Source organism: Tenrec ecaudatus, chromosome 10 (genome assembly GCF_050624435.1).
Source record: "Tenrec ecaudatus isolate mTenEca1 chromosome 10, mTenEca1.hap1, whole genome shotgun sequence".
Classification (NCBI taxonomy): Eukaryota; Metazoa; Chordata; class Mammalia; order Afrosoricida; family Tenrecidae; genus Tenrec; species Tenrec ecaudatus.
In genome coordinates, this window is record NC_134539.1 from 73,614,172 (window position 1) to 73,629,507 (window position 15,336).

General features: G+C 47.0%; 1 protein-coding gene across 6 annotated transcripts in view; it reads right to left on the bottom strand.

The window, feature by feature from the left end:
• TJP2 (tight junction protein 2) overlaps positions 1-15,336 on the bottom strand; it is a 172,068-nt gene that overhangs the window by 38,192 nt on the left and 118,540 nt on the right. For all 6 annotated transcript variants that reach the window (XM_075560565.1, XM_075560564.1, XM_075560562.1 and 3 more), the window contains 3 exons: positions 13,531-13,655; positions 11,307-11,409; positions 8,153-8,729 (listed from right to left, as the gene is read on the bottom strand). In XM_075560565.1, the coding sequence (XP_075416680.1) occupies positions 8,153-8,729; positions 11,307-11,409; positions 13,531-13,655 (805 nt within the window). The remainder of the gene's footprint in view (positions 1-8,152; positions 8,730-11,306; positions 11,410-13,530; positions 13,656-15,336) is intronic.

A 15,336-nucleotide genomic window follows, 5' to 3' on the forward strand; every position in this document is an offset into this window, starting at 1 on the left:
GTGTCGGGAAGGTGATTATCACAGAATGCCAGGTTATTAGAACAAAGTGTTCTTGGGTTGAGGGAGTACTTGAGTCGAGGCCCAATGTCCATCTGCTTCCTTAATACTTATAGATATAAGTACATAGATCTATTTCCCTATCGTTATATATTAAAATATTTACATATGTACATGTCCGTATTTATATCTCTATAAATGCCCTTTGCCTCCTAGTTCTTTCCTCTATTTCCTTTTACTTTCTTCTTGTTCCACCTTCATGTTCAGCCTTCATTTGGGTTTCTTAATTCCTCGCTGTTACATTGTCCTTGATTAAGCCCCACTAGGCATCCTACGCCCTTCTCTCCATAGATTTTAGTTCACTTGTTCCCTTGTCCCTGGGTTAGTTGACCACCTCCCTTCCTTTCTCCGCCCACCAAACTGTTGTTCCCCTTGTCTCTGAATTGCTTATGCTTCCTATCTTATCTAGACAGACAGGCAGAGACATTAATTTAAGCACAAAAACCAGGCAACGCCAAACAAAGGAAGGAGGACAAACAACAAAGGGAGACAAAACCAAGAAAACAACAACAAAAAGAAAGCCAATGCCAACAAAGCCTATACATGGTTCCAGGTCTGTTTTTTGACCTTTAGGGGTGTTTTCCAGTCCAGTCTGGTGGGATGCCACACTCTGTCCCCAAAGTCTATTTTTGGTACTCCGCAGGTATCTCTCATCACTTTGCTGCTCTGTTGCATGCCCTGAGTGTTTCGCCCCAGTGTGGAGGGGTCAGATTGGGCACAATTTCCGCACTGTGCTGAGACTAAATTTTGACTGGCTCAGAAGGCCTCATCTCGCTCCCCTCTAAGTGGTTCGAACTGCTGGCCCTGTGGTTTAGAAGTCCAACACATAATCCACCACGCCACCAGCATTGCTAGGAGTTGGAATCAGCTCGGTGGTGGTGAGTTTGGTTTGGGATTTTAAACAACTCTAGCCAACAATCACCAAGCTAGTGTGTAAAATTAGCAAAAGGTTAATTTTACACATTACACGTATATGTAACATAAAATATAAAATGTATTATCGGGGTAATACATGGCCCATAAATAAAATGCTGTAAAATTCAAGGGACATGAGCCCTTCTTGGTTTACTGAGCTGAGTCAGGAACTGCAGTCTCTCAGGAAAGTGCCTTTTTAAACTATGGCTTGTCACTCAGGGATGGTCTAGAAATCAATTTAGTTGGTTGCAAGCGGCACTCTGTTATAAAATAGATGCAAAAGTTGCCTGTATAACCATTTTTAAGCATACAATTCGGTGGTATTGGTTACAGTCAAACTCTAATTAACCGCAATCGCTGTTTCCAAACCTTTTCAATCACCCAACAGCACCTTCTCGCCACTGCCAGCAACCTTACAGGGCAAGAGTCCCCTTGGGGTCTCTGAGGCTGTGCAGCTTCACTGAACTGCCTCAGCCTTCTCCCACTGAACGTCTGGGGAGCACCAACCACCGCCCATCTTCCAGTTGGCAATCTAGAGCCGAGCCCACTGCACCACAAGGGATCCATAACAGATGCTGGGCACCCATTAAACATTACACCTCTCCTGCCTTGGCCCCAGCATAAGTAACCTCTGATTTCCTTTCTAAATCTGTGCAGATGCTTCAGTGGGAGCGACAGTATCTGTCCTTCTGTTGATGGCTTATTTCACTCAGCACCACGGTCACCTTCCTCGGTTTGTTTTCATGGACTGGAGTCCATCAGCATGTATGACACCAAGTAGCTGTGGTTTCATGAAACATCAGCTTACGCTTTGGATAAATGCGTGTGTCCATCTATGTGTGTGAAGGGGCTTTAAAAAAATGTGTGGCAAAGTTCCATTATATTCCTTTTTCTTTCTTTTTTTGGCAGAAGTGCCCTTCATAGGGCACAACACAGCGAGTGGCTCTCTCCGTGTCCTCAATACATTTTTTTGAAGGCAGGGAAGTATGAACTCCACTCTCTTGAGCAGCCAGGACCAGGGGCTACAGCCTATAAAATGAGCACCAGATTGCTCTGAAGGAGCTCGCCTGACAAATGTCCTCGCTCAAAACTTCTGAAGTCCCCTTTTCAATCAGATCGTAGAGTAGTTTTATTCTGTAATCTTGAGGTTAATAAATGAGTCATATGAAGGCCAAGTCAAAAAACACTGCAGAAACAAAATCCCAGAAACCTTTATCAAGCAAAACTGTCAAAGTATGAAGCCATTGCTTCTTGAGAGAGACTCCATCTAGGTTTACACGTTGCTGAAGGTACTGCTTCCATCTCTGACTCTACCCCGAAGGAGCCCTGGTGCGTGGTGGGTGCACATTTGGCTGCTAACCGAAAGGACGGCAGTTCAAAACCACCGGCTGCTCTCCGGGAGAAACACGAGGCCTTCTAGTCCTGTAAAGAGTTGCAGTCTCAGAAACCCAGCAGAGCAGTTCTACTCCGTCCTACAGTATCGTCATGAGTCAGAGTCAAGTCCACGGTGGTGCGTCTGGCTTTTGATGAACTGTTCCCTGAAGAAGTCCGCTCTCTTCCATGTATACCGTACTACAACGGCCGTGTGCGCATCCCCAAGGGACTCGAATTTGGTTCCCTTTCAGAGTTTGTTTTTTGAGTTTGAGAAAGGGTCTGAGGGGAACAACAACACAGAGTTCAGAGATGGAAAGTGGTTGGGATAAGGTTTCCCAGTGAAGTTCTGTTGGCACAGGCCTAGCTTCCCACGAAGCAGGAGCAGGGACGTTGTGCTAGGGGAGAAAACACTCGGCCCCACTTTCCTGCCTCTTGTTCTCACCAATGCAATTTTCAACTTTTGTAACTCTTCTTCCCCACAAGCCTCCATGAGCTTCTGGTGTCCTACAGGAAAATCCATCAAGACGCGCTCTCTGGAAAGGAGGATACGCACAAAAGGCAAACTCGGCCTTTAGTTCCATCGTGGGCTCTGCAGTTAATGCCGCAGAGCAAGCCGAGGGAGGGCTGGTGAATGGAAAATCGGTTTGTTCTGTACACCTGCGCTCAAATCACAGTAAAAAGGACAAAATGAAGCACGACGAGGTTACCCCTTTGGGAGCTCCAAAACGATTTTCGGAGCTGACCCCTCTGCCTTAAGTTTAAGTGGCCCCACAGAATCTCTCAGAAGGCGCTGCCCTGATTGGACCTTGATCTCTGGAGGCCACTGGCAAACCCAAGGCTTCCCAGTTGTAAAATCATTTCATTAGCTTCAGTTTTGCTCTAAGGGACTGATATGTCAGATCGGCGTGTAAATTCATCTTCGGGCAACATGTGGGTGCCTATCCTGCCAAAAGGTCAAGATGTTCATTTACAATGGAAAACACCCAACCAACCATGGGAGATTCCCCACAGCAGCAGCTGCTGAGTCAACAGGGATTCTGTGATGTGCTGTCTGTTTCTGGACTGTAGCCACGGTCTCCCCCTTCATCGTAGGGGCCGTCCCGACCTTCCTCAAAACACTCGACTCATCTGGAAGGTGTTGTTTGAGGAGGGGTATGCCCGTATTCTTGTTGTACGGCGTCAATAATTTAGGAAAATGTCCACTTGGGCTTTGTTAAAAGTTTGTTATTATCTTTGACTCAACATTTTTTTCCCCATGGCACAGGAATATATATATTTTTAAAAGGCACCCTATAGAGATTAAAGGAGTACTAGTGGCGTAGCAGTTATGAGTTGGGCTGTGATCCTCATGGTTGGCAGTTTGAAACCACCAGCAGCTCCAATAGTGCCAGTCTTGGGAACCCGTGGGGGGTCACTGAGTCAGCGTTGACTCGATGGCAGTGGGTTGGGTTTAGAGACACAGAGAGAACGTGTCTGCCCTGATTGCACACGCATGTTTAAAAACGTTTTGTTTGGAACCAGCCTGGGCATGTATGAACTGAAACCTTGCAGTACTTTTGGACATACCTCGGAAAGTCATTCTAAATGGATATAAAGATTCCATGAACTACGGAAATCTTCCGGGATCAACAGTTCTCAAAGGTAGTGCGATCTCAATGTTCAGGCCTATTTCCCGGGCCTGGGCCCCAAGTATCCCATTACTCACAGCCCCGCATCTTCTGTTATTTCAACAGGCATCTAGCTGTTTTTCAGCTCCTTTGGGAAAGCTAAACAAAGCCCCTTGAATCTGATCGGCTATTCAAGACGCAAAACCCCAAACCTAAAAAGCGAGAACTCCTCTTCCACACTGCATTACCGTGTGCTCTGCACTTCGTTCTGCCCAGAAGAGACCCCTTAGAGAACAAGAGGAGAGTAAACATGAGAGACAACTTGGAATTCGACAAGCCAGAAGAATGGGAGCTAACCATACTGCTATGCTGGCCTTGAAAGCCTTGTTTTTAATGCTCCTTCAGAAGATGGGAGTTTGAGTCCTAACTCCCGCCCTTATTCAGAGCATCAGGTCTTAGAGAAGCTTCTTTCCCTACCTTCTCAGAGTCCTCACTTGTCAGGTGTGGGTGTGATTAACTTCACTAGCTGCCACGGTGTTCCAGAAACAGACACTCTCACTCCCAAGAAAATGGCTAGATCAGCTGATACCAAGGGCTCAATTAGAAAGAAAATGTTTTGAGAATGATGATGGCAACAAATGTCAAAAATGTGCTTGACACGATGGATGGATGGATGGATGGATGGATGGATTGTGATAAGAGTTGTACGAGCCCCAAATAAAATGATTTTTTTAAAAAGAGTGTGCAACTGCTCCCAGGATGCAATGTAGAAAGGGCAGATGAGGGTGAAGCTTACCTCTGCTACAGGTATACCAAGACCATCAAGATTTTAGTATCCTTGGCCCATAAAACAGGAATGAAGCCTCCTACCACACAGGGTTCTTATGATCACTAGGGACAATAGTGCTTGTTCAGTATGACCCCTGGCATAGAACAGAAGTACATTCAAGATAAGATAGATTTATCCTAGTTTGCTGAGTAGCCAACTATGACAAACTATCTGGAAAAATCCAAGATTCAGAGAAACAACTGGTCTATAGGACTACTTGTCTATATAACTCATGGCTCCTCTACCCTAAGACCAGAACTAAACAGTGCCCAGCTGACACTTCCAAACATTCTGATCTGGGCCACATGAGATGGATCCTGATAAAAAGGGAGACAAATATGGAAGAGAACTTCAAATTCTCTCAAAATCCAGACTTACTAGGCCAAACGAGATTGAAGGAACCCCCACCCCTGCCTCAAGACTTTCTATCACCTTGAGACACTCTTTAAATTTTGAAAACCACCACACCATAGACAGGGGAACAACTAGGGAATTAAAATCAACAACGAGGAGGACATAGAGACCCTAGGAGTGTTGGAGCGACAGCAATCTAGCTGAGAGGAATTACTAAGAGGTAGAAGAAGGGGGAGTGTGATGGTGGGAAAGGAGGAAGGGAATAGGACACAAAGGAAAGATCTAGGAGGCAAAGCTATGGATAGAGGTATAAACATAGGTGTGTGTCCACATGTAAATATATTGATTCATAAAATAGATGCACTGGCCTATGTACATATGGCAATACACTGAGGAAGTGGACGGACTTCAAGTCCTCCCTCAATGGAAGAACACTTTGTTCTAGCAACCTGGCATTCTGTGATGTTTACCCTCACAACACAATCACCGAAGATAAATGGGCGCACAAGCAAATGTGGTGAAGGAAGCTGATGGTGCCGACTATCAAAAGATACAGTGTCTAGGGTCTTAAAGGCTTGAAGTTAAACAAGTGACCATCTAGCAGAGAAGCAACAAGCCCGCATTGAAGAAACACACCAGCCTGTGCGATCATGAGGTGTCTTCAGACGGGATCAGGTAACAGGCATCAGAAGACCCAAACAAACAAAATTTTGAGAAGAAGGGGAGTCAGAGCAGAGATCCAAAACCCATCTCTAGACAATGGGACATCCCCTCACAGAAGGGTCACAAGGAAGGGATGAGTCAACCAGGATGTAGTAAAGCACAGATGAAACAAACAATATTCCTCTAGTTCCTTGAGGCTTCCTCACCCCCCACTATCATGTAAATGTCTAGAAAATGATGATGGCAACATATGTACAAATATGCTTGATATAATTGATTTATGGAATGTTGTAAGAGCTGTAAAAGCCCCCTATAAAATTATATATATATCCCAAACGATCCCCTGAAGTCATCTTTTAGCTAAAGCGTAGGTTTGCTCATAAAGAGGATGATCTTTGCATATTGCACTCCTTCCTTTAAAATAATAATCTATATGAGACCACGAGGTCAAAGTCACTCTGCGGCATAGATGAGAAGGTCAGGGGGCAATGAGACCGGGGTCATGGGGAAAGTACAACAGAAATACAAATAATCAGTATGTCGACACAATATGAAAAATGTCACTACTCTCACTCAGTAATATATGCAAACATTGTTGAATGGGGACCTGTTTTAATGTAGACACCAAAACTACTATTAAATACTCTTTAAAAGATTAAGTGGGATATTACTGCTGCTTTAGGTAGTCAGCTGTGAAAATAAGGAAGCTTTGATATGCAGCACAAGTTGAACGAATCTTGAACGTATGATGTTACGTAAAAGCAGTCACATAGAAAAAGGCCACTTATTACACAATCCCAGTGACCTGACATTCCTTGAATAGGCAAATCCCTAAGTAGACCCTGGATTAGTGGTTGATTAGTAGATGGCATCTGGGGTTAATGATAATGTTTGAAACCAGAGGTTGTGGTTGCACCGCACGGCAGAATGCACTATACACTTGAACATGGTTGACTGTATATAGTGTAAATTTTAGGGGTTCTGGTGGGGAAAGGGGTGATACACTGGGCTCGAAACCACCAGCTGCTGCTTGGGAGAGAGGCAAGTCCTCCCACCCCAGTACAGTTGCAACCTGAGAAGCCCACGGGCGCAGTTCTACCCTGTCCCGTAGGGCCACTACGAGACAGAATCGAAACAAAGGCAGTGAGTTTGGTTTTGTAAGGGTGTGACTTTTACCTCCATTAAAAAAAAAAAAGATGAGCTAGAATATTCGTCTCCGTAGTGGTTCCTGCAGCTTAGAATCAGTCAGGCTCCTTAACATGCAGAATGCTGGGCTCTACGCAAGGTTTCTGATTCAGAAGGTCTAGAGTGGCCCAAGAACTTGCCTTTCCAGTGAATGTCAAAGTGAACTTCACGCTGCTTTGATGAATAAGCTTTAGTCGTTTTAAGGCAAATTTCTGGAGCCTGACAGAGTGGGAGAAACATTCAGACCTAAATAAAAATAAAAAACAAGCCTGAAAGAGATCAGGCTTGCTGGCGGACCAGAGGTCGGTGGAGCCCTCAAGACCAGCGGTTCTCAACCTGGGGTTCATGACCCCTTTGAAGGTCAACCGACCCTTTCACAGGGGTTGCCCGATTCATAACAGTAGCAAAATGACAGTGATGAAGTAGCAAAGAAGATAATGTTATGGTTGGGGGTCACCGCAACATGAGGAACTGTGTTAAAGGGTCACGGCATCAGGAAGGTTGAGAACCACTGCTCAAGACCATGGCACGTGGCCACACTCAGTTTTCATGGAAACAAAAGACAGGTCTCTAAGGGGCCAATCACGTGACTGAGGTGAGCCTGCCTCAGAGTCAAGGGACAACAAGGCATTTGCCTGGGGACACAGTTCAGAAGGATAAAGAAAGAAGGGGCGGAAACAGGAAGCACGGGAAGGGAGTGGGACAGGCGATGTTTCCTGCGCAGAGTGCAGTGAATGCGGGAAACAGACCTGTGCGTTCACCACTGAACGTACAAGTCATCTGCTCTGTAAGCCTCTACTGAACACAGTCAACAGTAACAAAGACTCAATCCCAAGGCCAGCAACTTGAACCGAACCTGGCTTCTCCCTGCTTACGAACGTCCTGCTGATGGTATGAAAATAAACTTCTGCAGCCTACCTCTGCCACTGCCCATGCACAACTTGGTGCAGGCCAATGAACCGAGTGTACAGAATGGAGGTGTAAGAGTCGCTCCTTCTAAGGTGACCACTGGATTAGTGCGTTTCGGTCCGTGTTGGACGTGTAATAAGCACTATGCAAGAATTTGCTGATATTCCAACACTGTGTCCGGTGCGCGCGCGCACACACACACACACACACACACACACACACACACACACCGACGACCACCGCCGCCCGGCGGAATTACCTTCATTAGCTTTGCTCTTGGTCAGCAGGACCCCGATGGGCCGCTCGCCGTCCGCGTGGTCAGCGTGCTCTGGCCGCCCCCTGAGCTCGGGGCTGGGGCTGCGGGAGTGGAGGCGCTCCCGGCTGCGCGATGCTTCGTAGCGGGCATCGGGGTAGCGGGCATCGGGGTGGCCCCGGCGGCTGTACTCGGAGGGGCTGTACGACCGGTCGTAGTCGCGCTCATAGGTTCCGTCCTGGTCGATGCTGCGGCCCAGGCTCTGGGCGCGGGCGCGGCCCTGGTCCCGGGTTCGCCCGTGGTCCTGGTCCAGGCTGCGCTCCAGACTCCGGCCGCGGCTGCGCTCCCTGCTGTGGAGCCGCTCGCGGCTCTGCGCCCGCTCGTGGGGGCGTCCCCGGCTGGGGCTGTCCTCCCAGGGGTAGCCTCGCTCGCCTTGGTGGCTTCGCCAGCTCCGCTCGCTGTAGCCACTGCGGGTGCTCCGGCCATCAAACTCCTCCATCACCTCGAAAGCCCTGTCGCCGCGCTCCACCGGGGGGCTGCCCCGCAGCGGGGCCAGCTGCACCTTCCGGGGCCTCTTGACCACCTGTGACCAAGACAAACACAGCGGGGATGCAGGAGGGCGCAGCAAATGGCCGGATCGTGGGGCAGTGTCCTGGGGTCAGAAGGCCCTGTTTGGCCCCAGACTCACCACTCACTGAGCCTCCCAATGATGCCCTCACCCGGCAGGGCGGAGAACAGAGTGTCACAAGGAATACAGGCTCTGGGCACTGCCCCTTCCAACACTGGCTTCTACTCTCCAGTGGAAAAGCCCCAAGGGCCTATCACCAAGTGATGGAAATCAATAAAGAACCCCAAAGTAACACCTTCTACACACAACTGGCAGAGAGCCTTCAACCAGTCCATGATGTTAAAGAGGGGCAGTGGAGGACTGGGGGAGCCCCTGAAACATGGCCGAGGATCAGTTTTAATCCTAATCCCAAACATATCCCCTGAAGTCTTTTTGTAACCCAACAACAGTTTGGCTTAACTAGTAAAGCAAGCCTGCCAACAAGAGAAATCAACTAAAAAGGGGGTGCAGAAAGAGCAGAGGGCTCCTCATCCATTAAAAAGGACGAAATCGAGCCAATGCTCTGCTGCTGTTCACGGTACAGTTTTCAGTGGCCTGGCTGCCTGTTCTGTGGTACACGGGGTCTCCATCAGTCAGAGCCGATGCACGGTACTGAACAACAAACCCAGACACCACCTTCAAGCCTAATTAGCAAAGGCGATGAGCAGCTTTTAAGTGGATCCTGAGCTGGGAAGAAAAACAAAAGCCCGTGGAAAGCATCGTGGGCTATGGACGGGCTGTCAGATACGGTAGTAACGTCACTCTCAGCTTTCTCAGGTAGGATCGTAGCAGTTATTAAGAACCCATATTCTCAGGAGATGCAAGACTAAAGCCCAAAGGGCTGCACTGTGATCATGCCTGCAAATGGGAAATGGAAAATCCATCAAACATACATGAGTTGGGATCAAGATTCCGGTGAACCCAGCCCCGCTCCGTGACTGTGACTATTGACCAGGGATGTGAACGGCTTTGCTATCAGTTGGGCTGAACTGGAACGTGAATTGATGCAGATGTAGCCAGGTCAGCATTTAACACCTTACCCATCTGATCTCCCTTTTCACCCCTTTTACATCTGTTTTGGTTTTTCATGTTTTCTGCTTTCTTTTTGATTGATGTTGTTTTTCTGTTTTATTCTGCAACTATTGTTGGATTTCTTGTTTTTGTTTGTTTGATGCATGTTTTTCTGTACATCAAATCCAAGATAAGTAAATCTAGAGATGGCAATAGTGTCTTAAGAGGCATGGCAAGGGAGGATGGGGCTAAATGGGAAGCTATTAATAACAATAATGAGTACAAGGAAGAACCAAATGTCCTAAAGTTGACTGTGGTGGTGATTTCACAACCCTTTTAATATGATTAAACCATTGAATTATATGATATGTGAATTACCCGCCAATAAAACGGTTTTAAAAAAAAAACACACGTGTGCTCACATACAGCCTGAAAGTACAAATAAGCAGGGCAAAAAGTGAACACACTAGCAGCTATGTATATAAATATGTATTGCCTGGGCTTGAACTCCGGTTTGTACACAAACGTTTTCTTAATATTAAGTGAAAGAGCAAGTGGCCATCACATGCCCGGGACACCACTTAGCACTGCCCTTCACACACACTCTGCTGAAATCTTCACTTTGCGAATCCACCTACCCACTGGAAGGGCCGCCTCCAGCAGCAGAGATGGGCTCCGGGGTGCAGTGGCACCTGGCTCCCAGTTGACCCCACCAGTATTTGTTGCATGATCCGTGAGCAACGAGTGACTGCTTATGGACTGTCCCAGCCCTCCACGAAACACGGAGGCATGCAGATCCAAGAGAGCTTGCTGCGCCTCTACAAACAACGGTTTCAGATCTCTTTCTTTTTTCCTTAAATGTCTTACTATCTGTGTGTTTCCTAAATTAGAGGTTTTGTCTGTGTGACTCTCTCAGGGAATAACTGCCTCTCTTGTTTGCTACTGAGGAGCCCTGGGCTACACACTGGGCTGCCGACTGCACGGTCAGCAGCTGTACCCAGTCAGGCCTCGGGAGAAGGACGCGGCTTTCTACTCCCGTGATGAGTGACAGGCTCGGAAACCCACAGGGGCCGTTACTGTGTCCCACTAGGACTCAGCATAGACTCGATAGCAGTGAGTTTGGTTTGGGGTTTTAATTTTTTTTACGTTTCCCAGTGCAGACATACTCAAATGGAGAATTAGTGGTATTAGAAAGTCCAGAGAACCGAACCAAATACGTTGCCATTGTCTTGCTTCCAACTCAGGGCAAGGCTTCCGAGGCTGTAATCTTTATGGGAGCAGATGACCCAGCGCTCTCCCCAAGAGATGCTGGTAGGTTCGAACCCATGACCTGCTGGTCAGCAGTCAAGCTCTTCACTTATGTGCTAGCAGGACTCCGACGGAGAGTTATCAGACAAATAACTGGCTGACTCTTTACATCTTCTGTGACATCAACCTGCAAAGGACTGAGGATTCAAGAAATGGTCCCTCGACTGTGAGATTTGGTCAAATGCTGGAAAACGAGAGGTCATTTTCTAGACTGGACGCAAACCCGGAGCTTACAATGGTGGCGATCTTCCCACTCTTTCTCAGCTGCTGAACAGCGAAGGAGTGCATCACGTCCTCCATGGGGGTGTTGTTGACCATGACCACCCTGTCATTCTCCCTGCAAGGCAGACATACAAACGGGTCACGGAACACAATCCTGTAACATCATCGTTCTTGAACAAACAGAAATAACAAACTCCTCGGAAATGCCTACGAGAGGAGGGGCCTCAGGGTCCACCCGGAGAACACTGGGCGGAAGGAGGTGGCTCCCCTCCACAAACCTCGGGCTCACGCTCCTGGAGGCACCTGCCGGTGCTGAGGTCTGGGCACAACAAGGAACTTCTGCATCAAGTCCTCAGTACCCAGCCTGCAGAAAGCCTATAGAGATCCCCCACAGTAGTTTATGTCCACATGAGGAGGTTTGGAGGGGACGAGATCAAGAGTCTACCTCCAAAATGTGTGAGCTAGGGAACGTTTCACTATGGTGTTAAAAGTTCATAAGACAATTATTTATAAATTCTACACTGCTGTGTGTGAAAGACAACTCACTTGGAAAAGATCATAGAGATCTTAATGCCGCTACCCTTTTTCATACAATTCCTTGTGTTGTGGTGACCCCCCCAATCATAAAATTATTTTCGTGGCTACTTCATAACTGTCATTTTGCTACTGTTATGAATTGGGAGACCCCTGTGAAAGGGTTATCCAACCCCCAAAGGGGTCACGACCCAGAGGTTGTTTTAAACGCTCACAGAAGCTACGCTCTTGAATGACCTACCTAGGGCAGTGTCTAGTTGAGCAGTTCTCAACCTGTGGGTCGCAACCCTTTTGAGGGGTCCAACAACCCTTTCACAGGGGTTGCCTAAGACCGTCAGGAAACACATATTTCCAATGGTCTTAGGAACCGAGATACCGCTCCTCTGTCTCCAAGTGGGTCCGCCCACATGCAGGTATACCCACATCGAACACGCAGTCTGAAGACTGTTATCCATGCTACACCATGCTTCAAGACAACATTTCATTGATTTGTCATTAGAAATAAATCTTTCACAATATAGAATTACATAGTTTTTCTGATTAATCACTATGCTTTAATTATGTTCAATTTGTAACAATGAAAACACATTCTGCCTATCAGATATTTACATGACAATTCCTAACAGTAGCAAAATGACAGTGATGAAGTAGCAATGAAACTAATTGTATGGTTGGGGGGGTCACAACCACATGAGGAGCTGTGTGAAAGGGTCGAGGCATTAGGAAGGTGGAGGACCACTACTCTAGTTGGTGTCAGAGTCTGCCCCGGGGCTCTATCCTGAAGGGACTGCCCCTCCAGCATGCATCTTTTAAAATGGCATTCTCTCTTCAGACCTGAAGGATGGCAGTTGGAAAAACTGCATCCTCTTAGTTTCCAGATCCCTCACAATAAGATCATCTTGAAATAGGCTCCTCTAAAATTATATTTAAAAAAATTTAAAGGCTCTTTATTGCATTCTTAAAGACTAGAACTGAAAGCAAACATAAGCAATATCTGGAAGTCATTTGAAAACGGGGACGCATGCCAATTTCCAACTTTGCATTCCATATTCAGAAGATTCCTAAACTAGTCGTGTTTGGAACCATTCTCCATGGGAATAACTGTCATCCCCATGCCACCGACAAAGGTTATGGTGGGGATGTTCTCAGGAGTGGGGATGGCTAAAACACCAAGCATGGTGGTCTGACCTCCCGCACAAAGACACGTCACACCAACATTCTCTCGCTTGGGAACAAGAATGGGAGGAGCAACACCATGAGGGTCAGGGGAAGGTGCGGGGAGAAGGGAGATAAAGGAGGAACCGATCGCAATGACTGACATATAACACCCCCCACCCGGAAACGTGGGTGAAGGGAGACAGCAGATGGTGTAAGATATGAAAATAATTCATAATTTATCAAGGGGTCAAGAGGGTGGGAAGGGAGGGGAAGGAGGAGAGGGGAGGGGAAAGAGGAGCTGACACCAAGGGCTCAAGTAGAAAGAAAGTATTTTGAAAAGAATGATGGCAACATATGTACAAATGTGCTTGGTACAATGGATAGATGGATTGTTATAAGAGCTGTAAGAGCCCCCAATAAAGTAATTTATGTTTTAAAACAAAACAAAACGTTCTTTTCTTCCTGTTTTCAGTTCTGGGTCCTTCGCACGAACCAGTGCAGGTGGTGCTGTGACATCGGGGACAAGGGGCAGGGAGACACTCACTGGAGCAGCCCATCGGCCGGCCCGCCGGGGAGCACATCAGAGATGACGATGGATGTCTCCCCATTTTCAAAGTGGGGGTTGTCTCTGCCTCCAGACACGGCAATTCCAAATCCTCTTTTGGAATCCTGTTCATTGGGATTAGGAAGAAAGAGAAATAAATGATGCAATCTTCCATAAGAGGCTTTAAAGATTTTTCTTACAAGCATTCGATAGAGCCAACGTGACAAATCAGACAGCTCAGGAGCAGAGAGCCCACCGGAACCCTCGAGAAACAAATTAAGAGTGCCACCCCTGTGGGCTGACTGTCGTGTAAAGGGGATTCCTTATCTAAATGGAGTAGACTTGGCCAGCTGACCCACTGATTGGGAACGGAAAGTAACATATTCTGTGCAAACAGGGATGTGTTTGAAGACAGAAAGCACCTGAGTGTATCCTGATGGCCTGAGCTGGGACAATTCTGTCACAACTAATGCTCTGCCCAAGGTACAGCTTGAACTCCAAGGTCAATTAGCTAGCGTGTTCATTTATAGAGAGAGGTTTTTTTCCTCCCCTCTTGTAACATAACCCCTTCAGCTTGTCTCAACCTAAGGACGCTGAGAAGCAAAAAGTAAATGCATTTTGAAAGGCAAATAAAAAAAAAAGAAAGGCAAATAAAATCTGAGCATTGATTAGTTTTGAGATATTAAAGCAGTTGATTTATTTTGTGTGTGCGTATGAGATGAGAGGTACATTGATGAGAGTCTTGGGGGGCCTAGGAATGTGTGACAGTGGGCTCAAATGATACATTGTCCTAATTCATTTCAGTCATTTATTGTTTTCATTAGACTCACGGGTTTCATACCAAATATATAGGTATGGGCGGCAAGATAAACCCCAATAGGATTTGAGTGGGTAGAAGTCGGCTCAGTGAATGAGTAAAATAGGAAAGGTCCCCATGTGGAGTGCATTATGCTGACTGATTACAAACACTTACAAACTCAACAGAAGTTAGACTTCCTTGTAAATAACAAAATTCAAGATCGGAGGAGGGAGTTGCATTAGAGTTTAAATTCTGAGCACCTGGTTTTTAGAAGAGACGTTGGGGCTGTTGTCCATTACTCATATGGCTTTGAATTTGACATCCCCAATGGTACAGTGAGTTCAGCCTTGAGCTGATCATGGCGAGGTTAGTGGTTCAAGCCCATCAGCAGCTCCGAGAGAGATGAGGCTGTGAGCTCCCACAAAGATTTACAATCCCAGAAACCCAACATAGGGATGCTATGAGTTGGCATTGGCGTGGTAACAATGGATCTGGTTTACCACCTGGTACCTGGTTAAATATGCAAAGACATCTCTATCCTCTCTCTACCACCACTGGCTACGATAGTGCCCGCTTGGAATCAGGGAAACTCCATTTTCAGTGGCTGAATTTTGGAAATTGCTCTCCATCAGCCTCTTGGTTAGCAGTGAAGCAAGTTATCTATGGAAACGCCCATCTTCTACACCAGGGCTGCAAAGTCTGTCACTGCCTTTGTGAATTCAGGGACAAACGGATTCACAAAATGCTGGTGGAAATCTTTCAGGGAAGAGCCGGAAAGGCCGTGCAACCGTCAGTGCTAACAGGTCGCTGCCAACTCACGGGGACCGTAGAGGATCGACCAGAACTGCTCCGGCCGCCCCAGAATCCTCCCTCAGAGCAGCGGGTGGGTTTGAACAGCCAACTTGGTGGTAAGCAGCCCCAACTCCCAACCTACTGAGCCACCAACACGCCTTATAAAAACAGCCAAGATTGAAAGGTAAGACGTGTGATTATTGATCCAAAAGGCC